This window comes from Xiphophorus couchianus, chromosome 9, assembly GCF_001444195.1.
Source record: "Xiphophorus couchianus chromosome 9, X_couchianus-1.0, whole genome shotgun sequence".
Classification (NCBI taxonomy): domain Eukaryota; kingdom Metazoa; phylum Chordata; class Actinopteri; order Cyprinodontiformes; family Poeciliidae; genus Xiphophorus; species Xiphophorus couchianus.
The window spans coordinates 20,460,672-20,488,562 of NC_040236.1; the positions used below are offsets into that span (position 1 = coordinate 20,460,672).

Sequence of the window (27,891 nt, forward strand, 5' to 3'; positions counted from 1 at the left end):
AAATCTATCAGTTTTGCTTATTTTGATTAAGTACATGCAACAAGATTTAGATGAACTAAGTGAAATGTATCTAATTTATGCAACAATCTTTCACTTTCTGCTTAGGGTTATTTACATAGATGATTAAGGTGTACTTGAATTTATTGTAATTGCATTTACTTAAAAAATATTAGTGCGAACTGCTACAAGGATTTGTTTTTTAAAAAAGTAAATCTTACTCATTAGTTTTGTCAGTGTAAGGACTGGATTATGTTTGACAAAACTGCACTATAATTGGACTACATTAGTCCAGGCGGATTAGCAAATGAGACAACCATTCCAGTTTTGATGAGGCAGCTTGAAAACGTCTGGATGAGGCTGAATGAACAGGTTCAGCAGGGTGTTGTGTGGCTGCAGATGCCCCTCCCTCCCTGCGGGCCTCTCCTCTCGCTGAGGCGCCTCTCTGCATCCTCAGCAGCAGCAGCAGCAGCAGCTCAGTGAGAAACACACACAGGCGCCCTGTACTGCGCGCTGACCGCTGGCCGTGTCCATGACTCTTAAACTTTGTGTGAAGTGGAACAGAAAACCTCGTTGCTTCATCATGGATTCCTAATGAGGAAGTTTGATTTATTGTTTTTTTTTTATTGTTGCTCTGAAGTTTTTGTCGATACTTTGATGAGGATTCAGTCTTTGCTTTTTGCCCGATGATGAAGCAGGCGGTCTCGTTCCTTCTGCTGCTGGGTATTTTTCTGGAAACATCTGGTGTAGCTGGTAAGATGATGGAATAAAAAACCTTTTTTATCTACAATGAAGAATGAAAAGTGTCACATAGGTTGTAAGTACTGTGAAATATAATAATCTTTAGTTTCAGGTACTTTTTAAAAACTTTATTGACTGCATAGCACCAGTTACTCACCATATTTAGTCGTTTTGTCTCTTGTTTAAGCCTTGGCTGACTTTTATGTCGATGTTTTGTGTTTTGATGTCAGATCATCACAACTATTTTGTCTTGTTTTTGGAGTATTTTCTAACTTTCAGACCTGTTGCCAAAGAAACATTATTTGTGACCAGTCATCTATTTTTTTAAATTTTATTTTTGATATGGCTACTTTGCTATAAATGCATAAATGTGATTAATGTGGCTAAAACTACACGGGTCTGTTCTAAAAAGGCTCTATGTTGTGTATATTGTTTTTTAAATTTACCACAAATGCTCCCATTGAGTTTTAAAAGTCTCTTTGGCAATGGAGCCAAGAACAATGCAAATAAGACTAAAAATTTAATTTAGAAAATCTATGCTGCGTTGACCCAATGGGTTAAATCTATACGTATGGTTCTGGAAGGACAAGTTTTCTTTTTATAGAGAATCATTTCATAGTGACTTCCTGGTCCTTATGTCGCTTTCACAATCACAAAGAAATCATGTGCTAAGGTTCTGATTGGCCACCAATAAAAATTTTTTTCCATACAGTAAAATGTGTCCTTTAGGGCCGCAGAGTGAGGCGGCGGTCAGCCTATATCCTTTGTAACAGGAACCCCCACCTAGGGTCACACTGTGCCGGACTACTGAGCCCGACCCAGCCCATCTTCCCCCGCTTCCTGTTTTGACACAGTTTCGCCATTTTCTGCGGCGCTGCAAAAAATGGCCTAAAACAGCAGTTCGAAAACATACGCTACAATGGAAAAATGTTTTCTTTTTTTTTTTTTCTTGATTGTGCTTTCAGTTTCTACCTTACAGCCTCCACTTCAAACCCAACACACACTGCAGGTCCTTGCGTATCTTTATTATGGCTACTTTGACTTGGTTGGTTCTTGTCTTTATTTATCCCAGAAAACATGCTGAAAACAAGACTCTGTCAGCCCAGATGTTTTGTCTCACATTCAGTTATTAATAATCCCATCTGATGAACTCTGACCACATTCAGACATTGATAGACGTCTTTTCTCCTTTTCAACCACGTTGGAGCATTAAATGCCATTCAATGGGCTTTCCAGGTCATTCCTATGAGGGCTGATTGCATTTTGAAACAGTCTTTGCCCTCATTAACATCCCTGTTTCTCTTTCCAGGCCTCCAGCTCCGGTTCATGCCTGATCCACCAACGCTCAACATCTACGGCACCCACCGGATGAACAAATCCGACAACCTTGACCTAACATGCAGGTTTGTGCAACGTCATCATTGTTCTTTCGCCCGTCACCGTTCAGAGTATGCGGTAAAAGCGGTGAAGTCTTGCATGCATGTCGTTCTGCCAGAGGTCGGCAGCGCCTGGTGTGGTCCAACCCTCCTGTGAGCGCTCGCCTCTCCACCAGCGACTGCAGCGGATCAGGACTTTTCTGCACGACCCTGACCATCACCAACGCGACCGTGAATGAAACCGGACAGTATCGTTGCTACTATAAAGACCTGAAAGTCGAAGACGGCAAGACGGCGGCAGCGGTTTATGTCTTCGTCCGTGGTACGACTCCTTGTTCCACTTCTTTTTCTCATGTCTTTTTATTGTAAAGTCAAAGCAAAAGACCCGTCTAGTGCTCTTTTCTTAGACACATTTTCAGAAAAGTCCTGCCTCCCGTCTCACCGGGCCTTAGTTTATACTTAAAGCATACTGACTATCTTCACTTTGTCTTGTTTCAGACTCCAAGGTACCATTCGTGCCCTCTGAAAAGGAGTACGAGGTAGTCTTCATTCGCGAAGGCGAGCGGGTGGTGATACCCTGCCGAGGCTCGGTGGAGAATCTCAACGTCACGCTCAACACTGTGAGGACGACTCCCTTCTGTTTTAATCTCTTACACTGACATTCATAAGCATTTACAACACGCAGCCACATTTGTAGGGCGTGAAGTGCAGTGACAGCGTTTTCAGATGACGATTTAATTTTTTTGTTGTTGTGGAGAAACTCATCCAAACCAGCCTTGCCCTGCGTGAAAAAGCAAGTGCCCACTAAAGCTAATGATTGTTTTTCCACCCTTAGTGGTAACAATAACCATCAAGTGGCTTTAACTGGCAATCAGTCAGTTTATATCAATGAGAAGAAACTGAGCATTATCAGTCCGTTTTAGGTCATTGGCTGCATTACCCAAGTGCACTTTAGCTTAACATTTTTTATTTTTTTTGGAAAGCTGAGCTCATTTTGACTGGCCACACCCGAGCCTGATTATTACCAGCAAGATGTAATCAGCAAATCACTTAAATAGAACTTGTCTGGCTTCCTGAAATGAGCTAAAAGGTCACACAAAGTCGTGGCTTGAGTTAAGAAAAAATAGGAACGGCTCGTTCAGAACGTCACAAAAGAAGGTCAGAGTTCCTGCTTCTACAATTAAAAAGAGGCTGGATTAAAAAAAAGTCACCAATGGGGGAGTTCCAACGCAAAAACTATGTTGAACTAAGAAAACACAAAAACCAGCCTCACATCTACCAGTGAAGATATTATTGATTCCCAAATACTTCTGGAATATTGGGTGGATCGACAGGACAAAAGTGAATCTTTTTGAGACGTGTGCATTCCATTATATGTGCTGTAAACCTAACAGAGTAGAAAAGGAACATTATGCGTATATAACTTAACATGGCGGTGGTAGCGTGGCGGTCAGTGAGTGGTTAGCTCCTTCACAGCCTGAACAACCGGCTGTAATTGATACAACCATAAACTCTGCTCTCTACCGTAACATTGCCAAACATCAGGCTCTTCGTGATTTAAAGGGATGTTTTATGTATTTCATAACATGATCAAGTACCTACGTTACCTGCAGCTGTTGTGAAAATGCTGCATATATGACAAAAGACTCAGAAGACGCCTTAAAATGGGCTACTGTCTCTTTAAGAAGCACGTCATCACAACGATGCTTCCCCATGTCTTTCACTGATGCTGTTTAGAAAAAAAAGTTGATATTTGCTCAGTATATTTTAATAGAGTCGGTTTGATTTTATTGTTCATTGAAAACTGCTTTCTGTACTTAAAAAAAACTTCAATTAACTAAAGCATTGTGGTGAAACCAAAGAGCAAAAACAATAGAAATCTGTAGGAAAAAAAACTTTTTCACAAAAACAGACAATTCCCCTTTTGTTTTTCCAGAGTTTTTTAAAAAAACTATTATTATTTAAAAAGATGAAGACACGTGACGAAGTTTCCATAGAAACATCAACACAAAATTGGCCCGAAAACAAAACTAAAACGCAGTGCATTATATTTTTTCTTTAAGATTTGATTTCCAAATTACACTAGATTCCTAAAGTGTGGTCAAAATCAGTATTTTGCCTGTAATTCAGGCTTTCCTTGTCTTTATTTACCTATTTAATTCAGAATTGATTAACTTTCTTTGTTTGTCAGAAGTATCCAGTCAAGGAGATCCATCCAGATGGGAAGGAATCCGTGTGGGATCCCAAGAGGGGTTTCATCTTACCGACCCATCTGATAAGCTACGCTGGAGTCGTGTCCTGCCAGACTCGGATTGGAAATGAGATATTCAAGTCCCCTCTCTACATCGTGGCTGTTGTTGGTAAGATAAAAACAACAACAGCAACAAAAAAAAAAAATCAGTGCAGAGAAATAGATCCAAATATTAGTTCTGGAAATGTCGATATAAGATCTGGTCAGAGACAGAATTAGGGTGATTGCATGTGAGCAGGGACATTGTGTTGACTGGACTTGGCCTGTCCTGAGCGTGTGTAGCCTCAGCAGAACAATAGCATGTCCGTGACTGTCGTGCCTTCCCTCCCTTTTCTGCAGGATACAAGATTTATCACCTCACCCTGACCCCCGCTCACCAGAGGCTGTCTGTGGGGGAGAGGCTGGTGCTAACGTGCACGGCCCGCACGGAGCTCAACGTGGGCATCGAGTTCAACTGGACGCACTCCGGAGGGGTCCTGGTCAGTCCGCAAGTCTCTGATTCTGCGGCGCCGTTGTCGTCGATCTGCGTTGAAGTCATCCTGGTGGGAACCGGTTTGACTCACCGAGAGCGACGCGCAGAAACAGAGACAGAAATCGGGAAATCTGTTTCCCTCTTCCTCCTTATCTTGCAAATATTCGGGACTTCCTGCTTTCAGGAATCCGTCGGTCCGTCTGTGCGCCAGCAGGTCAAAGGTGACCACGTGTTTTGTTCAGAGAGGGTTGTGAGGAAAAGGGACAATGATGCGTTGGTTTTCAAAACTTATTACAAGTAAAAATATGAAAAGTCCTGGAATTGGCTGCAGGTCTTTTGGGTCACAGATAGAGACTGAAAAATTTCTTTGTTGTTCTACGCAAAATGACTCAGACAAGGTTAGTTTTTAGGACACCAAAAGAGCAGGTTCATGAAATTTTTTTTTTATTAATCATGTTAACAAATATACCGTGAAGTATGTTAATTGATATAAGCAATGCAAAAGTATCAGGTTTGCCCATTTTATTGTACTCCTGTCTCAAATTGGTCAGACGCCCGTGTTGGAAAAGAGAAGAAGAGATCGTCCTCACACGTCGCTCGCACTCTTATTCAATTATTTTACTGTTGTAGACAAAAACAAACATAGCAAAGCATCATTTTCCGTAAGGTTAACCACTACTTAAGCAAAAACATACCGCTTTGAACAAATTAAAACCATGAAAAATTACAAATACAAAAACGACAAAAATACGAGAAATGATCCCACCACAAAGGATTTGTTCTTAGGGCATCCAGAAAGCTAGCAACAACACTGCATTAACTTTTTAACTCATTTATCGTGTTGTTCACATGCCGTCAATGTAAAACCACGTCTTGATAGTTCTGCACTCGTTTGGACCTGGTGATCACTCGGGGGAATTTGTTTTCCTTTAAAAGTATGAGACGACGAGGAGCTAAAGACAGAAAAACAAACAACAAAACTTTTCAGACTTGCTTATGAAAAATAAAACTTTAAAGTTATCACTTTCCACAAGTATGCATTATTTGAAATCTGAATGAAACATTCTGATTTTGTTGTCAAGTGAGAAAATGAGGCACTGTGAGTAAGCAGAACTTTTTAACGTTACAAAACAGAAACAGATTCTAGAAACAAATTTAGAATACTGTGTGGCTGTGAGTGGCCCGTTTCAAAACACCAACTATCTGCTTGCTGCGTGTTCCCACGTCAGAGCTCAGACGGAGGTTTCCACACCGTACCCCACAAGAAGAAGCTGTGGGACTCTCTGGATCTGTCCAACACGCTGATAGTGGAGAATGTCACGGTGGATCACTCTGGAGATTATACCTGCACAGTTTCCAGTGGGCAGATGGAGAAAAGCGCTTCAGCATATGTCACAGTTTTTGGTGGGTACTTTGAGAGCATATAATTGTCGCCATCCATCCATCCATTTTCTTACACCCTTGTCCCTAGTGGGTGTTGGTGTCTATCTCCAGCTACGTTCCAGACGAGAGGCGGGGTCACCCTGGACAGGTCGCCAGTCTGTCGCAGGGCAACACAGAGACAGACAGGACACACAACCATGCACACACACACACTCACAGCTAGGGAGAATTTAGAGAGAACAATTAACCTGACAGTCATGCTTTTTGGACTGTGGGAGGAAGCCGGAGAACCCGGAGAGAACCCAACATGCACAGGGAGAACATGCAAACTCCATGCAGAAAGACCCCGGGCCGGGAATCGAACCCAGGACCTTCTTGCTGCAAGGCAACAGTGCTATCAACGCATAACATTATTTTTGCTTAAAACGAGTTAAGAAGTGGTTCATGGGGTAAAAAAAATTTTTTTTTTAAACTTTGTAACAACAAGAAAACTTACTCCTTTTAAAAAAATGGCAGGATATTGAGATTCTGGTGAAAATCATCTTCACATTCCAAAAGTTTGAATTTTAATCCCATTTGGAGTTGGTGGGAATGTTTTTGCTGCACCATGTCGACTGAACAATGTTTTCCTGCCCCTAAGTTGTTTTCTTTCATCCAGTACCTCAAATTTACTCACAAGCTTCTTTAAAAATGACACTCATTCTTTGCACAAATGTTTTCTGTTTGGAACAAACCCAATTATGTAAAAAAAACAATCAAAAAACAAACAAAAAAACCCCAGAGATACTCTTTATATCCTCTAAATACTATATTTCTTAATTCTGTATTGAAGAAAGCTAACTGGAGGAACCAAACCATCCTAAAAAAACCTCTATAACTGTCTTTTAAAAATATTCAGTTTTAATACGGTATAAAAGTTTGTTTAGAAACGTCAGATTTTTTTATTCCAACTATTTTGAAAAAAGATATATTGCTCGTTTTTTCCGGCTTTACAATTATGAGCTGCTTTGTGTTCGTCTTTCACATAAAATATCAAAACACAATGAAGCACAAGACACTGAACTTTTTGCAATTGAGTTGACAGTTGATACTCCCCATAAAGGCTCCTGTGAGGTTGGTTACAATAGAACGGTAACACTCTGCTCATTTGTTTATTTCTGCAGAAATGCCCTTCATTGATATGACAGAACAATGGCCAGAGGTGTGGGAAGTGAACGTGGGCGATCAAACGCCCACAGAGATCCCCGTCAGGTACTCGGCCTACCCCGATCCCAACTTGAAGTGGTACGTCCGCAGGTTCACCTCGATGGGGTTTGGATGCACCTCTTAAATTAAATGTCTCTCCCACAATTTGTTTTAATATTTCCTTTGATATATTGACAGGTTGAAAGACGGCCAAGCTCTTGTGAAGGACAACTACAGAATAAAACCCAAAGGTGACCTCCTCATCATCCGCGGAGCCACTGAGGACGATGCAGGGACCTACACTGTGGTTCTCACCAACAAGATCACGAAACATGAAGAGAAACGTTCCTTCAAGCTGCAGGTCAATGGTAGGCTGTTGTTTTGTTGTTGTTGTTGTTGTTGTTGTTGTTGCCTCTTCATCGTTTCAGCTCGACTGAAATGATGATCTGCAAGGCAGGTGTCGCCTTGCAGATTTTTTTTTCTGTTTTTGATTTTTTGTGACCCTGAACTGAAAATGTTTAAATTGTTAAATCAATTTTAAAATCACACTAACTGTTTTTCAAATGGTGGCTTTGATTGTTAAGTGATTGTTAAGTGGAAAATGAGTATGTAGATAAAAAAAAGAAAAAGAAATGTAATTGTCCTTATTTTTAATTGATTAACTTTTTTGTTCAGTTCTAGTAACCACATCCAGGCCTGATCAGAGCCAGACTCGAGGAATTAAGAAATCACTTCAATTAATAATGAATGAATGAATCAATCAGTTTGTTATTATTGCACATTTCAGCAACAATGCAGTTCAAAGTGCTTTACAAAAGAAATTTAAAAAAAATCATAGAACAATTGAGAAAGCCAGTAAACATTACGGTTTGTGCCATCGTTACACATCAAAACATTGTTCAGTGTTTCATTTATTATGGCTCAAAAGCAAATCTAAAGAGGTGGGAATTTAGTCTAGATTTAAAGGAAATCCGCGTTTCAGCTGTTTTCCAGTTTTATGGAAGATTAATCTTGCCTGACAACCTTAAAAACAGAAGCAGCATCTATCAGCCATTATCTATTTGTCTGGAATGGGTTGGAAAGTCTCTAGAAGGCCTTTGGGACTCCAGCGAGGCACAGCGAGAGCCATTATTTACAGATGGAAATAACCTGAAACTGTGGTGAACCTTCTTAGGAATGACCGTCCTACCAAAATGACTCCAAAATCTTAGCAACTCAACCATGAGTTCACAAATGAACCAAGGAGAACATCTAAAATGCTGCAGTTCATGTTTGTGTTCATGACTGAACATTAACAAAGAGACTGAGTACAAATAGCCTGCATGGTAGCATTCCTTTGACAAAAGTGACCCTTTGCAGAAGCTGTGCTCACCTGTTGCAACAGGCGAACACATTGTACTGACAGTCATACATGGTGGTGGTAGTGTGATGTTTCTGGGGCTGCTTTACTTCTACAATTCCAGGATGACTTGCTGTAATTATTACAAACATGAAGCAAAACATCCTGAAGAAAAGATGGTCAGACTATCAGTTTGTGACCTTCAGCTCAGGAAAAAGGATCCAAAGCGCTCTTGCAAGCCTAACAAGAGAAATTATTTGGAATGGCCTAGACAAAGTCCTGGCCTAAATTTGATTTTACTCCTGTGACACATTTTGTCCCTCGTTGAAAACTTTGCAAATTTGCTGAATTGAAACAAATCCACAAAGAAGTGTGGGCCAAATGTACTTCCCAGGGACGTAAAAACAAACCCAGTACCAGTTATTTTGAACCGTTCAGGGCAATTGTTGCTGCTAATTCTAAAAGATTGAGGTAAAGTGAAATCTATAAAGGGGCAAATACTTTTTAACAACACTGCGTTTTGTCAAGACGCGCTGGAAACTTGTCTGTGCTGTCCTCTGCAGTGCCTCCTAAGATAATCGAGAAGGGGAGCGGCTACAGCGACGAGTACCAGTATGGCAAAAGCACCACCCTGTGGTGCACCGCCCGCGGCATTCCCACACCTGAGTACATCCAGTGGCAGTGGATGTCCAAGGAAGACTGTCCCTGGGCCTTCTTGTAAGTCACCCTTTTCTATCACCCCGTGTTTTTGTATGGAGGAGAGGAGAGAGTTGTTTTTCTGAATTCGAGCTGCGGTGACTTTCCCCCTCAGACGGTCCATGTCAACAACTTGTTGATTTACCGGAGGAATAGCTGCTTTCGTGATGTTGATGGAAGCACGAGACGGCACAATGAGAGTGCACTCTGACCTTGATGCAGATCAGCGGATGTGATTTGTTCCTGCCTCAGTGTCCATTTTTAGAACAACATCAATTATTGAGACTCAGAATGTTCTCAAATGTGCTCAAACAAGAATCCGCACAACAATTATTGTAATTTCGGCCGGTTTGGGTCGCAGCTTTGTCCACGTGCATCCTGGACGTCTTTTTTTAAATTTTTTGATTTTTTTGCGGGTTACACAACATCCTCAGTGAATTCAGCAGTGATTTGGCAAGAGTTGACAGAAAGAAGACAGTCTGTGTGCCTCTGAGATGAGGTTTTGACCAGAGAAGGTCGGCAGCTCGCTTCTTATCTTCTGCCTACACGACCGAGTGTTTCCTCAGTCCAGATCCACATTTCCTGTTGTTCCTGTCAGAGTCACTTTAAAAAGAAAGCGCGTTTCCCTGCTGGAGCTGTCTCTCCTCTTGGGTGCATTCTTTTTCCTGTTATCTTTCAATTTTACAGGCTTGTTTGAGACAATACTCATAAGTTTTTCGCCATTTTTCACTAAAGTACAACTTGTTCAAGTAGAACTATTTTTGGATGTTTTGAGATTAAAGGTAAATAAATCCTTTTCTGTTCAGAAACAACATTCTGCAGTGATATTTTGATGACCTCAAATACTGGTCATTTGGCCTGATCAAAGTCACTGATACTATGGATGCAGCATTTTTGTCATATTTTTGTCAGCAGTCTCTGACATTTGGCTGTTATTTCTGGTTGTTTGTTGGATGGATTTTTCTCCTATTTAAAGGAGAGGAGCTGCTCTGTAAAGTCTAATGAAACTATAACTTGTGGGGTTCCCCAAAGTTTGTTACTTGGTACACTTGAGATTTTAATTTTATGCATCACTCCCAGCAAGCATTACTTGGGTTATACACCGTGTTCCAGATTATTATGCAAGTGATATTTTCTCAGATTTTCTTAAACGGTCACTGCAAATGATGGTCAGTATAATTTTCAAGTCATGAACTAATACAGTATAAATCTAATTTTACTGAACAAAACTCCCCATGAGAACAATATTTTTTTCAAAAATCAAAAACTCAAAATGCACTGTTCCACATTATTATGCACAGCAGATTTTCTAAACATTTTATGGATTATAAAGAACTGCAAACAGTCATTCTTTGAATGTGCAGCATTAAGTGGTCACATGTACTAAAATCAAAAGCTATTTCAATCAAAAACATCTTAACAGACCAAGTTACATGTTAACATAGGACCTTCTTTGATATCACAGCACAATTATTCATCCATTGAACTTGTGAGTTTGTGGAAAGATTCTGCTTGAATCTCTCTGCAGGATGTCAGAAAACCTTCCCAGAGCTGCTGGTTTGATATGAACTGCATTCAGATCTTCTGTTTGAGGAAACTACAAAGGTTCTCAATAGGGTTGAGGTCAGAGGTCAGAGGAGGATGGTGACCACACCTTGAGTTTCTCCCCTTTTATGCCCATAGCAGCCAATCCACTACTGCGTCCATCTGGAGAATCCAGGGTTGCACAGCAGTCATCAGTGAACAAGTCTGTTTGAAAATGAATCTTCATGTACAGCTGGGCCCACTGTGACCGTTTCTGCTTGTGAGCTCTGGTTAGGGGCCCAATAGTAGCTTCATGCACCGCAAGCCTCTGGAGGATCCTCCACCTTGAGGTTCCAGCAGCTTCTAATGACTGTTTGCTGCTTTGTAAGGGCATTTTAACAGCTGCTCTCTTAATCCGATGAATTTGTCTAACAGAAACCTTCCTCATTTTGCCTATATCTGTACAAACCCAACTTTGTTCTGAATCAGCCACAAATCTCTTCACAGAACGATAAATGACTCAGTTTTTGTTAAATATCTAATATTTTTATACCTTGTCATACGACACTACACTATCTGATGATTTTCATCAGCAGAGATTCTTTCTCTTTCCCATATTGCTTGAAACCTGTGGCCTGCTTAATAATGTGGAACATCCTTCTTAAGTAGATTTCCTTTAATTGAGCTCAGCAGACAAACTAATCAACCAGCTCTCTGAAATTAATTATAGTGATTCAAAGAGCCCTGACACACAATACCATCTATAAATTCAATAGCACAACAAAAAATTTAATCTTTATGACACTTAAATCCAATTTGCATAACAATTTGGAACACGGTGTCATGATATTCTTTACCATTTATATCTTTTTCTCACATTCAGTTGATGTTTTTTTTTATCCATGCTACCTCGATAAAAACTATTGACGTCACTTCAATGTTTACAAGTCATAGAGACTTGTAAACATTGAAGTTTACAAGTCTTCAATGTTGTCAACTTTGTTATTCTTGTGTCATTAACACAAGAATAACACCTGTTTCATGTTCATTACATTGGCTCACTGTAGTATTCAGAACAGATTTTAAAATGATAACGCTCATATATAAAGCAGAGGAGGAAGTGATGCCAGTGTATTTATCTATTGGTATTATTCTATGTCCTGTGACTTGGATTTTTGTTACCGTTAAATCCTGTACGGTGCTCTGTGACTACGTCAGTGAAAGCCGCCTTATAAATAAATCATTCATTCATTCACATACGTACACATGCTTTTTATTCTGTGAATCAGGCCAGGACTGAACAACACCGAGGAGCTGCTGAGAAACTGCACAGCCTGGAAAAATGTCTCCATCGGCGGCGGCATTCGCGACCAAGTAGAAGTCACCAACAGCGTCGATCGAACTCAAAATGTGAGTAATTCACCGGTTACATTCTTTTTCCATCTTATATCTCCCATGAGTCCCTAGTTTTTGTCATGTGAAGATATGGAATAAAAACTGCAAACTAAAGTGAACTTCTTTGTTTGTAGAAATTTATCAGTGCGTTGAAGATTCAGAAAGCAGAGACTCATGCCCTCTACAGATGCAAGACTGCCAACAAAGTAGGAAGGGATTCGAGGAACATCTTTTTCCGTGTCACACGTAAGATTTGCTTCTTCTCTTGTGTTTGTTTCATGCAGCCGTTGCTAAATCTGAGCTCAGTTTTGGCAGAGTGCATTTTTAATATTTTACCATTTTGTCACATTTAAACCACAAACGTCAATGTAGCTTTATGTGATACCGACATGATATATGTCCTATATATTTCAATATCCCTTTTGACACTTTGAAAAAATTACCTCACTTCACTGCTTCTCTGCTTCAGTTAAAATTCCCACAATCCTTTGCTGCGTCACTCACTGTCACATGACCAAACTCCTTTTCTCCCTTACAGATACTAACTGCAACAAGATGGAAATAAATATTGGTTGTTAATACCGGTCCATTTTTATCTATTGGACCGACGCTGATATGTAAAAAAAACCAAACAAACAAACAAAACCAACTAATATCGGCCAGTACTAATGTTAGTGCCGATATACCGTGAATCCCTGATATGCATAAAAATTCTTCACACACTTGCTAGAGTCTTGCTGTCAATTGTTTTTGAAAACTTTGTTTCCTTTTGCTTCCACTTCAAGTGTACTGGGGTTTGGGCTTCACATTCTGAAAAATCTCAGTGAAATACTTTAAAAAGTTTGTAGTTCTAAGGTGACAAAATGAATTCTTTTGCAAGGCACCGTTACTTGTCTGATCTGCGATTTGTGCCCCTTTAGGTGACCTCGAGGTGATCATGTCTCCCTCCGATAAGCCTATGGAGCAGGACGACGTGGTCCTACGGTGTAAAGCGGACAATCTCCTGTACAACCAACTGGCCTGGTTCCGGGTCACTAACCTGTCCCCATCAGAGCTGGCTGAGTCCACCCGGCCCTGCCGCTCGCTGACTCTGCAGCCCCTGCCGCAGGCCGTGCTGTCCAATCTCCAGGGCAACATCACCCTGGACCTGATGCTGCCCAACGCATCCCGTCAGGATGAGGGCCTCTACGCCTGCCAGGTGAAGAACATCAAGTCGGCAAAGAGCACCTGCATTCTCCGCCAGCTGTTCCTCAAAGGTTAGCGAGGCTCGAATCGAGTCGAAAGCAGATCGCATAGAGAAGCTGATGAAAGTCAGAAATAACTCATTGTCATTTCTCACGTTTGACTTCCTTAGATCTTGAGGCTGCAAGAATACGCAACAATTTCACCGACCAAAAGGTCAACGTGAGTGCGACCATCGTCCTTCGCTGTGACGCTGTTGGGACGCCAAACCCGACAGTGGTGTGGACCAAAAACAACCACACGGTGGAGAAGGGCTCAGGTGGGACGACCGCTGCCCCGCACACCCACCGCCTCACAAGTCACCACATTTAATGCACCAAGCCTGTTCATCTGCTGCTTCCAGGAGTGATTCTGCAACAAAACAACCTGATGATTCAGCGTGTGACGAAGGAGGACAGCGGTCTGTACGCGTGTGCGGCATGCAACAGCCGTGGATGTGACACCGCACAGGCCTATCTGAGTGTTGAAGGTCAGTCTACCGCTGGTACCAAATGCAGTTTGCTTCTTCGCCAAGATGAAATAAGACCAAACTAACTTAAAGTAACTCTTCAGGAAGATATAGGAGCTTATTTGAAGAAACTGTTAAGAGTACTCTGTTTTTATACTCTGACCTGTAGAAATCCACACCTCAGAAAAATCTATCTTAAGGTCAACTATCAGTCATACGCTTCATTAATGCAATTTGACCTTTATGAAGGAGCAGCAAGGGAAAACTGCTGTTGAAAAAAATGATACAATTTGCCACAAACCACGCAGGTGACATGAAATAGCAAATAAGTTAAAAAAGGAGCTTTGGTCTGATGACAACCGAATTGAATATTTTGGTCTATGTACCTATGCAGGACAGAAAACTAAATGTGCATTACCCCAAACGCACCATCCTGATGGTGAAACATAGTGGTGGCTGCATCATGCTGAGGCAAAGCTTTTTCTTCAGCATCAACAGAGCAGTCAGTCAGAGTTTCTGGGGAGATAGATGGAGCTAAATACAGGACAGTCTTAAAGAACCTGTTTATGTTCGTTTCTAGGGTACAGCAATAATGTTCGTGGGTCAATTTGACCCAGGGAGTGTTTAATCATGCAATAGTGTCAGAAACCAAAACATTCCTCCAAAACATTTTTGTATCTGATTATCAACTCCAATACTAACCATTTCAATCAATATCTGTCCAATAATGATTTTTTATTTCTCAGAAATTAAAGATCAATGATGACAACCTGCTCATTTACTCATTTGGACATAAAAAAATGGAATTTACATTTTTTATGTCCACTGACTGCGACAGACTGGCGACCTGTCCAGGGTGTACCCCGCCTCTCGCCCGGAACGTAGCTGGAGATAGGCACCAGCAACCCTCCCGACCCCATTAGGGACAAGGGTGAACAGAAAATGGATGGATGGATGGATGGATATGTCCACTGAAAAAAACCTAGACACAAAAAAACTATAATTTCCTTGAAATTGATCTTTATTAAATTTTTTTAAATAATGTTTTTTTGTTTTTCAATGGGTAATCTTTATAATTGAGCTTGAGACACACATACTGTTCAGGGTCAAATTGACCCGCTGATTAAAATCAAGACAAATGAGTCATAAATGAGTTCTCCACATCTGCTGAGTGTCACTCAGTGTGGGTGGAGTTTATCCACGGGAACAGAAAAGATTCCCATCAAAAGTTGTGTGAACACCTGCTTTCTCGCAGTTTCCTAGTGAAGTAAAGAGAATAGTGAGAAAGTGGGCTTGTCTGTGTGGCCGTGTGGGTGTGTGTGTGTGTGTGTGTGTGTCTGTGTGTGTGGTGAAATATGGTTCATAGCTGCAAGGAAACATGTAGAATTGGACATTTTTAAATCTTTTTTTGCACTTTAATCTGACTGCCGGGTCAAATTGACCCAAACAGTATCTATGTAAAAAGTAGACGCAGGGAGGTCTGCAAATGTGTAAAATGAATAAATTTATATGTAGAGTGCACCTATTAAGACAAATAGAAAAAGTTTCATGCAAAATAAATACTTCCAAGTATTTTAAAAATATTTTTAAACTTTAAAACATGTCAATTTGACCCGGAACATAACAGGAGGGTTAAGGAACCTGTAGGACTGATTTAGATCAAAGTACATTAATATCTTTTCAAGGTGTCCCCCAGAAAACTTGCTAAGCCTGGCGGTTGGGCTCTAGGGCAGTCATTCATCCTGCGACCCGTTGAGGTTTTGAGTAAATTTTTTTAAAAAGTTGACAAGAAATTTGAAAATATTACTTGACAATCACGTTATTGAAAGAGTGGAAGATTAATACCTGAACACCAACTATAAAGTCTTTAAAAATGGAAACATTTGAAAAACACTGAAATAAATAAGCAATGTTTAGCCTGGTGGAGGCACAAGTAAAGCCTGGTGGCCCACCAGGCTTGTAATACTCTGGGTCAAACCCTGTTTTATTGGCCCAGTCAAAGTTCACACCTAAATCCAAATGGGAATCCGGTGAACATTCAGAATGACCTGAAATGCAGTTGATCGCTTTATCAGTCAGCTTTATAAATGACTTATTATTCTTGTATGAATTTTGTGTCTTTTTGTGATTGTTTTCAGCCTCTCTTCATAGTTCCTCCTTTCAGTCTCTCTTATTCGTCCCTTTGCATAAAAGCTTTGAGGCCCCTTCACCCACTGGGCATCTGGGACTTGTGCCCAGTTAGGCAGCTCAGTGATGCACCCATGGCTCCCAGTAGGGAAAATTTAATGAGAAAAATTTTCACCCTTTATCTTTTTTTTTTCTTCTTTTGAAAACACCCACAAGTGATTAATTTTTATCCCTTGACGTCAAGGTTTTCCCACTTCACGTTACACTTATAACATCTTTGATATCAAAGAGAGCAAGAATAACTTTGCTTCCGCATGACAGGAAGTTGGCCCAGTTAACGCACATCCTCCTGGGAGTTTCTGAATCCAAAACAATGAGGAGACTGCAGGACAAAGGGAGAGGCCAGCCCTGCCCCAGCCTCAGCCTCGGCTCTGTTGTCTGTGCCTTTCTGTCCTGTACGCAGAGACGGAGCAAAAAGCAACAAACAAACAAACAAACAAACGTGCTAACTAGGAGGGCCTACGTGATCCTGTCCCTGTACGCAGAAGATGGACCAGGTTAAAGGATCTCACAGCTCCGTCCTGGTGCATGTAGAGATAATAATCCGGGCTCACGTTGCTCAATCTTCTGAAAAGAGAATCTCTGGTCTGAGGTTCTTCGGTGCGACATGCTCACAGCTGATTTAGTTCTCTCTCCAGACCCCAGAGGATCCACTACAAAAATCAAAATCAATCAGTGTGTGAAACGTTCTGGAGAAATCAGGCAGTGCGTCTGCTGCAGCAAGCATCTAGTCGTCGATCTCTTCCAGAGCAGTTTCCTTTTCCACATTTTGACATATTGTGGAGGAAGTGGAAGAAAAAAAGAATGCATGATTTTCAACGTTTCTTTTTACAAATAAAAATGGGAAAAGCAGGACATAGATTGAATTCAGCCCCACAACAAGCGCCTCTAGTTTCTGGAACTGAAGAAGTTACAACTTCAAATGTTTTGGGGGTAAAAATTTTCACCACCTTTTCACATTGAGAAATAAAAACCCCTATCGTCTTCTTTGCACAATATGTTGCTGGAGTTCTTGAGAAAACAGACGTGTTCTTGTACAATTTTGAGTTATATAATAATCTTTATACCGTCACCCAAAATGTGAAATGATATGCCTAATGCTGACAGCTATTCAGTGGAAAATATCTGTCCATTAAGCACATATTTCAGCTACAGATTAAATTTGTGTAACTCGAGTGGTAACTATGTGGCCTACAATGTACTTATATTCTATGAGACAAATACAAAAGAAACACTGTGACCTTATCTGTGGAGTTATGTGAATAATATTCTTTGTCCTTCCAATCAGTCACAGGAGTGATGTATGAATTGTTCCCCACAAGAAGAAAAAAAAATGGATCTGGAATGAAGGTGGGGAAAAAAATCCCCTGATATTGTCCCAGACCACCCTTCCCTTAGAAAACGAAAGAATACACACGACTCCTTCAGCCCTTTCTGACCCACCCACCGCAAAAAACATTTTGGTAGTGGAGATGTGGTCTGTGGTAGCTTGTAGTGACACCCTACTGTGTGTCTGATAGGCCTTTTCCAAGTTGTTTTTGGCCAAAGCCGTTCGCCCTGACTCCGGGGTATTTGTTATGACTGGATAAAATATCAGTTTGCTCACAGTCCACATTCCAGCAGTCTCCTTCCCTCGACCAGATCTCAGACGTTCAGACGTACGAGCCAAATACAATGACCGAAAACCTCCCTGACTATCACGCAACGCCACATCGACATTCTGACTCAAACACTGGTCGTTAAACTCAGTCGCCGGGCTTGATTTGTACCTGTGAATTGCCCCTTCAGTAGTTTGTTTGTGTGTCTTCTAGGTGCAGAGGAGAAGACTAACGTGGAGCTGATTGTTCCCATCGGCTCGGTGGTCATAGCCATGTTTTTCTGGCTTTTGATCGTCTTCGTCATCCGTGGGCGAAAGAGAGTAAGTAACCTTTGACGCTCCCGTCAGTACTAAGAAAAATAAAATAAAAAATCAGCAGAGCACGCTCATGTGCACAAGTGGCCACAATCGCAGAGCATGTATGATTGATTAGAGGCGACTGGTTTGGCTCTGGGAGGACACTATCTTTTGTGTCCAGAAACAACAAGTCCACACTCAGCTCCCCTAAGTCACGTAAGCCTGCAAACAGCGACTGGGCCTCATTTATCAGAATCAGCAGCCGAGACACTGGAAACCTGCCTGGACAGTTTATTGTACTGGGAAGCTGAGACAAACAGCAGCTTATTAACTCTTAGTTTACCTTTTTGACATCTCCTCTTCGCTTTTCCAGCCAACTAGAGACCTGAAGACCGGCTACCTGTCCATGATCCTGGACTCGGAGGACATGCCCATGGACGAGCAGTGTGAGAGGCTCACATACGACGCAAACAAATGGGAATTTCCTCGAGACAGGCTGAAGCTCGGTAAGATGTGATCGTCATTAAGTCTGTGGAACATCGAGAAAGAGTCCTTCGACACGGGCTGGTTCTGATTAAAACCAAAACAAGAGTTCATCGGCTATCCAGATCACATCACGTTGTTAGAACATTATTTTTTAATTTAGGACAATCAAGTGCAGTATGATCAAACTAGAATCATTCACTTTGTTACCCCAACACAATACCCATTGAGGTAGTTGATGACCAGTCTGCAATGACAAAAAAAAAGTTTTACGCAATCACATGGCACAGTTGCCAAAATTTCTGCCTTTGTTTGTGTTCGAGTGGATAAAAGATGACCTGATTTCCAAAAGGGAGAGAGGAGGAAAAATGACATGAAGCAGGAAATCCTTATATTCATGCAGGATTCAGATAATCTTATAAGGATTTTCCAGTGTTCATGATGCAAAAAGCCTCAGCATCAGAATATTTGTCACCCTGCCTCGGCTTGTGCGTGCTGCACGTTGCCGCTTCCCCACTGAATGAACATGGAGCAGATCATCCGTGATGCCGCAAAAATAGCGCAGCCATAGAAAATGAAGGGATGGAGTTGGGGGGGAAGAAACCAAGCTGGGCACGAACCCATTTAAACCCACCGGTCACAATAGTGACCAAGAAATTAATTTCACTTTTAAGGACTCTAAAAAGCTTACTGATAAAATTTTCAGTTAATGTTCAGCAAATATTGAAAGTTTAGAGTGTGTGGATAATACTGATGCAACATCACATGTTTAGAGTAAATTATCACATGACCAGAGCTGCTTATATCTTGGTTGCACCTTGGCGAGAGGACGACTGTCACAAACCTCCCAAAGAAGAGGTTAGTAATGTATGTTTAAATAAACATACGACAAAGATTTTTTGGTGCATATCATCTTTAAAGTGTCTAGTTATGATATCCACCTTTGCATTTACAAAAATTGGTTTGGTGTGTGAGCAGGATGTGTGAACATGTTGACGGTCACAATAGTGGCCGGTGGGACAAAACATTTGACCTAGGTACGCTTATTTAAATACAAACCATATTCTTCCAATTCCAAACTTCTTCGTTTCTAAGATTAATTTTGAGTGTGGTTCTTGAGCTGTCAGACTTAGTGATGCCCAGACAAAGTATACGACAATGTAATTATGAGAAAGATGAAATCCTTACTGGTTTTAGTAGTGGTGGCTTAGACGTGGACTATAAGGGAAAGAGAGGCCATTTTCCATGCCCGATTTTGAATGCATATGATCAGTTCATGGGAAAAGAGGATGATCTCCCCTTTCCCAGTCATGTGGCACTCTGTTACCACCTGCAAAGTTCATGATGAAGGGACAACTGTCTCCTTGATGTACCCTTTAAAAATAAAGAGGACTCAAATGAGGTTCTGACACAAGATAAGAAGCTGCTGGTCCAAAAGAAAGACAACAATATTTTCACGGTAGAAACAAAGATGAGAAAGAACTACACAGAGACTGACGTCAAATAGATCAATGAGCACATGAGACCTTCATGATCAAAACCCCTCAAGCTACAGAATCATGATCAGGTCCAAGAAGTGGTGGTGGCCCATCTCAAGAATATGCCTGTAAATAGGGTGATGGTAGTTTAGGAGGTTGGAGTTTATCTTGTAACTGGTGGGTCGCCTGCTGGAAGCACCACTTTGTGTCAGTCATTGTGACCTTGATCAAGAGGACAATTCACCCGCCATGCCTGCCGGTGGTAGTCAGAGGACCTGGTGGTACCAGGGTATGACTGCCTCACTTCTGTCAAACTGTGCCAAGAGAAGCTGTAGCTACAACGTAGTAGCTTACTGCTATCAGTGTGTGAATGTGTGTGTGAATGGGTGAATGATTAAATGTGGTGCAAAGCACTTTCAGGTCATTTGAACTTGATAAAGAACTAGTACAGTACAGGCCATTTACCTTTTAGATATTATTTTACAAATGTGTCATAGGAGGGACGACCGATTTGCTCACCTTCTCATGGGTTGTGGCTTATTATCTTATGCAAAGGTTTGGCACAAAGTCAGTAGGTTATGGAAATAGATCTCAAATGGACACTTCTCTTCAAGATGTGACCAAGACACTTACTGGTCAGTCAATGCAAGGATCGTTTCCAGAGATGTTGCTTTTGCACCGAACATGCCTGGGAGAAATTCTTTACAGTCAATTCAAAATAGTAAAATCCTACTTGGAAATATATCAAGTCTCGCTTCATGCCCTCTAGACAGATGATGAAGACCAATAAATACCACAGCAAATACTGACCGTCGTCTCTGGCTATTACTTTTTGATGAAGGTGAACCTCTGGGACAAGGGGCATTTGGTCAGGTTGTAGAAGCAGCCGCCTTTGGCATTGAGAAAGCTACTACATGCACCACGGTTGCAGTCAAGATGCTGAAAGGTAAGTATTTTCTCTTCCTTTCTTGGGGGAAAAAAAAAAGTTCTTACTGCAATAGAAATCTTAAGACATAAGGGGCCGTTTCATTTTGTTACAGAGGGAGCTACAACCAGTGAATATCGCGCCTTGATGTCAGAGCTAAAGATTCTCATCCACATTGGACATCATCTCAATGTGGTCAACCTGCTGGGAGCTTGCACCAAGCCCGGGGGTGAGTCAGGATGCATCGATAATGAATCAAGAATGTCTTTTTGTGTATAAATATATGGCCTTTTTTTTTTGTATTCCACAGCCTGATACTATTTGAGATAAATGTGTTCTTTAGCCATACTCCCAGATCTCGGTAAAGTATTTTAAGGGAAGAAAGAGAAAGTCTGCATCCTCTAACTGTAAAATTCAAATGTATGCAGATGATATTGTTGTTTTAAGAAAATGGCACCGACGTGACTCAAGAAGATCCAAAAGAACTTGGAGCTGTATGGTTCATTTGTCTAAATTGTTCATTGTCTAAACCAGTTGGTATTTTTCTTTGTCCTTTGTAGAACAAGGCATTTTTTTTATATCATTGGAAAGGATAAAACCATCTTAAATCTTAAATCATGTCAGTCTAATTGTTCATTTCCATATTTATGTTTATGAGGTAAACATAAATTTCTTTTAAATTACAACTCTATGGTTATTTTTGTTTTATATTGAGTGAAACTAACTACGAGATCCGGATCTCGTATTTAGGAGATGACACGTCTAATTCTTTTGTTTCTTTGGTGAATGCAATGCTTTGTTGCACTTTCTTTTAACCTTCTATTTTGCACACCACCCTTTGTTAAATATGGACATTAAAACGCAGACATGAGCCTCACCTGCAGTTTTTAGGCATTGCTTTCTTTTTCCTTCATGAATTTCACACGTTTCTTCTTGCAGGACCGCTGATGGTGATTGTTGAATACTGCAAACATGGAAATCTATCCAGCTACCTGAAGAGCAAGCGTGGAGAGTACAGCCCTTACAAGGTGAGATACGTAACCCACTTGCAGCCAGTAAAACATGGCCAGCACTTTAATGTGGTTACCTGCAGCCCAGAAAGGAAAAAAATCACAACATTGGCCACACATCTTAAAAGTATACTATAGTAAAGAACAGCTTTTTTTAGTTATTTAAAACTGTGGAGTCGAACATGACTGCAAATTTCTACATCGAGTAGAAATTGTTTTGCTGTCAAAAATTAGGAAAACTCACCGCTCCGCTTTGAGAAAATCCTGACACCATGATACACGCGCAGCAGTGTGGCTGTTTACATTTCCACTCAGCTGAAACATGTCCATGTCGCTTGCATGTCGCTTGCTGATTTTATTTTGACACGTTTCCCCCGGCTGGTTCCAAAACGGCTAACGACGGTGAAATCCGCTGGCCGTCAAAGCAAAGAAAGCATGCTTTTTGGGAAAAATGAGAGGAAATCTGGATGAGTCCGATTACACAGAGGAAGGAGTGCTGCTTCGAGAAACGGAACAAATATACCGGCCAAGGATAATTTTGGCCGCGGTGCACAAAGTTATCCAACCAGTACTCGGAGTAAGACGGACCAAATGCAGTAGCTCCAACTTAAAGACGCCTGCACACGCTTGTTCTTGCAAGGCTGCGGGTTAGGAGGCGTACACCTTGGACAGGTTGTCAGTCCATCGCAGGACAACACAGAGACAGTTTAGAGATGTGTTGCTATACAAATTTGATGTCAAAAAAATCAATTGTAGCCAAACAAATTCATAAAATACGTTTTTGTTCAATCTTACCGTAATGCAGGAGACAACAAAACCCCCCACCTTATTATTTGCCCACATGATACTTTGCAGAGGTCAAGTGGGCTTTTGTGTTCATTATTAGGAAAAGTGGCTTCATCCTTGGTCTGCATCCATGAAATCCAGGTGTGTGAAGTAAACCTGGGAAAGTCTGCTTTGAGACATTGCCACCAGTTTGGCCCAGATTTTTTTTTTTTTAGGATGGCCTGAGTGATGGGTCAGCGCTGCAAACAACTGTTTATTTAATAAAAGTAACTGATCCCGCTCCTAAAATAAAATGTATTTTTATTGTCTTTCTGTGGCGAACAGAGAAAGCGAGCCAGTAGCCAGAGGTGGGCGCCTGCTGATGAGGATGTGACTGAAGGGGACCTCGGTTTGGGGGAAGTGGCCCAGCTGGACATCTGCACGGGAACGGCTGAAGACAAAGGTTCATGCGCCAGCGGTGACCCTAACCAAGGTTGTGAAACAAGAAGTTGCTCACCTCTTTTCACCGTTTTCATTCGTTGTGGGCAGTTTTGTCATTGAAATGTGATTCCAGAGAGCTCAGTTGACGACCATCTCACAATGGAGGACCTGATAAGCTACAGCTTCCAAGTCGCCAAAGGAATGGAGTTCCTGTCTTCTCGAAAGGTAAGAACATTTGGTCTCTCTGCTGTCATTTAGGCCTCCAAACTGGAGGACATGATGTCTTCATTTCTGTGCTTTAAATACACTTTGACTTTGCTTTCCTCTGCAGTGCATTCACAGGGACCTAGCAGCCAGAAACATTCTGCTCTCAGAGAATAACGTGGTGAAAATATGCGACTTTGGTCTTGCTAGAGATGTCTACAAAGACCCAGACTACGTTCGCAAGGGAGATGTGAGTCTTCTGAACTCGCGCACGGAGTTCAAATCATATAATTGAACTAGATCAATCAATCAGTCAATCAATCAATCAAATTTTATTTGTACAGCACATTTCAGCAGCAAGGCATTTCAAAGTGCTTTACATCATATCAAACACAGAAACACAATGCAACATAGAATCAACAATCAAAACACGACATTAAGTCAAGTTCCATCAATACATTTGTAATTGATTAAGTTTCAAATACAATCCTAAACAGGTGGGTTTTTAGTCGAGTTTGCATCCATAGAAGGTTTACCTGTTACACTCCTACTGTGTTATATGGAACAAAATACCTGTTGCTATTTTTATTCCCACTCACGCTCACAATCACAGTTTAAAACGATGTAGACAGCATTTTAATGGGCTTCTGGCACAAGGCTCCGTACACCTCTTTCATTACGAGCAGGGACTCCGCAGTCCCTCACGGATTTTTGTGCAATTCTATGGTACCTATTAGTGTCTAGAATTTACAGGGTTTGTGCTACGCGCAGTGACCCTCAGTCACTCGCTGTTTTTCTTCCGGCACTAGACTCCGTACACCTCTCACGGAATTTCACTCTGGGACTCCATCGTCCCTCACAGAGTTTTGTTCAATTTCAATATAGAATCAACAATCAGACCATGACATTAAGTCAAGTTCCATCATTAAATGTGTAATTGTTTATGTTTCAAATACAATCCTAAACAGGTGGGGTTTTAGTCTAGATTTAAAAGAAGTCAGTGTTTCAGCTGTTTTACAGTTTTCTGGAAGTTTTTTCCAAATTTGTGGTGCATAGATGCTGAAAGCTGCTTCTCCTCGTCTCCTTGTAGATGGTTCAGTAAAACTTTTAATTTTTGCTGTTATTACAGGCCCGCCTCCCTCTAAAGTGGATGGCTCCTGAAACCATTTTTGACCGAGTCTATACAACTCAAAGTGACGTTTGGTCCTTTGGAGTTCTCCTCTGGGAGATCTTTTCCTTGGGTAAGCCTAACTCTAACCCCACATTGCAGCATGCATGTAGACCTCTGTGTTTCCGTAACACCATCTGTCTCTCCTACAGGGGCTTCTCCCTATCCGGGTGTTTGCATCGATGACTCTTTCTGCAGGAGGCTCAAGGAAGGCACAAGGATGAGACCTCCAGAATATGCCACCACCGAAATGTGAGTTCTAGCTGAAAAATAACCACGGAGGAGCACAAAACGGCACATCTCGGCTTCAACCCTCGTTCTCTTTGTGGTCCAAACAGATACCAGACCATGTTGGACTGCTGGATGGATCGGCCTACAGACAGGCCCACGTTTGCAGAACTGGTCGAACATTTGGGAAATCTACTACAAGCCAGCGCACAACAGGTCTGCTCCAGACAAAACCAAAACATCCTGTTTTTTTTTCTTTTTAAATCAAGTCTTCATCACCAGGAGTTGGAAGCTGACCTGTCAGATCGTGAACATATTACTTATTACAGTCAGTTGAATTTTTAGTCTCCTTTTTTTGTTGTGTGATCGCCGCAGCTGTCCGTGGGTTCTGTTATAAAACACAGTTGATTAAATTCAAACCCGTTCAATGGAGTGCTGCAACAAAACATCTGGGAAACGTGCAAGAATTCAGGGTAAAAAAATGAACTGACTTTCATTTGCAGCAGAAGAGTCAGAAACACTTGCAGCTGATTTGAAATGGCTGGAAGTTGTGTTAAAATAGAGAAATCTTTTATTGCAAAAGACAAAACTAACTTTTAATTCAAGTGCGTTTGGTGATTGAGAAATTATTTTGAACTGAATCACCGGTGCCGCACTTTTTGTAGGTGCTGTTGGACAAGGGCCAAAGCAGGCCCACAGCATCACTCTTCCTTCAGCAGTGAGCAGGTGCTCTTTCATACAGTCTTTGTTTGATCGATACCTCTGAAGTTTGTTCCTAAAAATGTATCTGTAGTTTTGTCCAACCAAAGCACTTGGTTCCAGTTAAAGTACAAGCAGAGTAAGGATATCTATGTTTGATTTGGTAAGACAAAAAACAAAAAAACATTTTCATGTCATTCTCTCTAAGCATGAGTGGTTGTTGTAGAGACGTCATGACTCCAAGTTACCCCTCTTTCCAGTTGTTTAAATCTTTTTACTCATGGCAGTATAAATAGGAAATTTTACATAAGTAGGTATTTTGTGATCAACATATGTCTGCTTTACTTGAACAGACTGTTGTCTTGTGTTTGTGAGTTTAAAGAGGAAGTCATTGATTACTACATTAGATGAATTAACTCTTACTAATGAACTACAAAACTGCCTCAGTTAAATTTATTTTTGTATTAATTGCTAGGAATGGCTGTTATTTTGGCACAAAAGTAATTTTGTAAACAAACGGACTCAGTTTGGGGGATGGATGGCTATTACTAAAATTTTCAGTGTAAGTGAATACTACAGCAGGCAAAGATCACCTTCTCATATGTGTTTTTAAATGTCTTTTTACTTGAGTAGCTTCGAGTAAACGTGACAAGCACTGTATGTTGCTTCTTATCTCTCAAGTTTAAGATTGTAATTGCAGAATTGCTTGAGTGAGTGTGTGTTTGAAGTCATGCTATATAAATCCTCTTTCTCTCCAGGATGGGAAGGATTATATCCCCTTGACAGCAGAAGGATGCCTACTTTCCTCTGAGCCAAAGAGTCCTTACGGCTGCCCTCAAAATGGGGAAACCCTGGAAACCCACTACGACATCCCATCATCCCTTGGGTCAGCGTGATTCTCTCATCATCCCACCACTGGTTAGTGTCAGTGGTGCTTTACTGACCTGTCCTTTGTCCACAGGCTGTCCCAGCAGAGCAAGAGATGCAGTCGGTCTCTCAGTGTGAAGACCTTTGAAGACATTCCTCTGGCTCACAGCAGCGTCATGGTGAGCCCTGGTCGCCCATTCATTTCTGTTCCCTCTTTAAATTTATTTTAGTGGATACCAACTGCAAACACGCCATAACAGCCAAAGTTTGGGACATACGCTTGTTCAGTTGTCTGGTCATCACAATTGGCTTTCATCAAAACTTACTCAAATCCTTGCACATGCTCATTTATCCCACTTCTGACGCCAAATTTGTGGGAAAAATGTTAATTTCCTGCTATATACAACTAACGTACTTATAGGTGCCATGGTGAAGAGGTATTTAGTGTTAATTACTTCAGCAGTCAGTGGTCTTAATGTTCTTACCTGATGGGGTTTTGTTTTTATGTCATGACTCAAACATTTCAAAATGGTTGGCTCTTCTGCAGGAGGGTCACACAGACAGTGGGATGAGCTTCTCTCCAGAGGAAGTAAAGTGTTTAAATCAACAGCTCCCAACTACGCCCAGTTTCAGGTAAGTGAATACACTAAATCAAAGATAATACATAACACTTTGTTGCCATAGAGTAGTTTTCCTTTTCTTTTACTTTCCTAATTCGTATTGCCTTTGATTCGAACTCGTAGCCAATTGCTCCGCTGCAAAAGCAAAGAGTCCGTGGCGTCCGAGTCATCCAATCAAACGAGCGGATATCAGTCAGGGTACCACTCTGACGACACAGACACTCCAATCTATGCAAACGAGGAGGTCATCATGAAGCACAACATGCAGAAGAAGCCTCCGCTGCCCAAGATGGCGGACAAGTTCAGCGCCGAGATCCGCTACAGCACGCCGCCTGTCTGACCCTGTGCACTCCTCACCTGTTAGACCTCGAGTTCCCTCGCTGTATAGAATATTTATCCTTTTCATGAGTGTTACAGTCAAGGAGCAATGACAGAAGACATGTCTGGAATTGCAGTGGTGTTGGGGGCTTTTACTTAAGAGGAAACGCAGCAAGTCAGAGCAGAACAAGGACGGTTGTATAATAAGTTTTTCTTCATCTCTCTTTGGACAACCGGAGGAATGGACATTTCTGGACACGCCCACTTCCTGACGCACAATCCACAAACTTCCTCTACTGCAGGATGTGAATCTGGCCTCTTAGATAAATAAGTCAGGAAGTTTCGTTTTGTTTTTTTTTTTCCTCCTTTCTTTCATACCGTAAACTTTCTTTTGTCCGCACATTGAATGGCCAGTTCTCATAACAGTGTTTTTGGAGCACATTTGTACATTTCTATTATTCACGTTCCTTTCAGTATTCTTTATTAAAAGCAGATGACTAAACCTAAATTTATTGTAACTAGTTTTATAAAAATTAAAATACTCACCACCTGCTG

At 41.2% G+C, this 27,891-nt stretch overlaps 1 protein-coding gene across 2 annotated transcripts; it reads left to right on the plus strand.

The window, feature by feature from the left end:
- The first annotated feature begins 461 nt into the window (after nucleotides 1–461).
- Nucleotides 462–27,891, plus strand: kdr (kinase insert domain receptor (a type III receptor tyrosine kinase)). 2 transcript variants are annotated; one of them, XM_028028260.1, is made up of 30 exons: nucleotides 462–750; nucleotides 2,048–2,141; nucleotides 2,234–2,436; nucleotides 2,613–2,734; nucleotides 4,306–4,474; nucleotides 4,705–4,844; nucleotides 6,067–6,241; nucleotides 7,384–7,504; nucleotides 7,604–7,773; nucleotides 9,308–9,461; nucleotides 12,254–12,374; nucleotides 12,494–12,605; nucleotides 13,280–13,615; nucleotides 13,714–13,860; nucleotides 13,945–14,070; nucleotides 18,048–18,154; nucleotides 18,504–18,636; nucleotides 20,933–21,037; nucleotides 21,132–21,245; nucleotides 21,956–22,044; nucleotides 23,137–23,284; nucleotides 23,366–23,457; nucleotides 23,564–23,686; nucleotides 24,566–24,677; nucleotides 24,757–24,856; nucleotides 24,943–25,048; nucleotides 26,290–26,417; nucleotides 26,493–26,577; nucleotides 26,946–27,031; nucleotides 27,142–27,891. In XM_028028260.1, exons 1-30 carry the CDS (start codon nucleotides 684–686, stop codon nucleotides 27,356–27,358), a joined length of 4,002 nt encoding a protein of 1,333 aa, XP_027884061.1. In that variant the 5' UTR covers nucleotides 462–683; the 3' UTR covers nucleotides 27,359–27,891. The 2 variants fall into 2 exon arrangements, with proteins under 2 accessions (XP_027884061.1, XP_027884062.1); XM_028028261.1 differs by having other exon boundaries at nucleotides 4,309–4,474.

Excerpts from the sequence above, each read along its gene's own strand:
- kdr (XM_028028260.1), top strand. The coding sequence starts at position 684 with ATGATGAAGCAGGCGGTCTCGTTCCTTCTGCTGCTGGGTATTTTTCTG. Across the intron at positions 24,857-24,942 it reads GAATATGCCACCACCGAAAT|ATACCAGACCATGTTGGACT; the intron begins GTGAGTTCTAGC and ends TGGTCCAAACAG. Across the intron at positions 26,578-26,945 it reads TGGCTCACAGCAGCGTCATG|GAGGGTCACACAGACAGTGG; the intron begins GTGAGCCCTGGT and ends GCTCTTCTGCAG.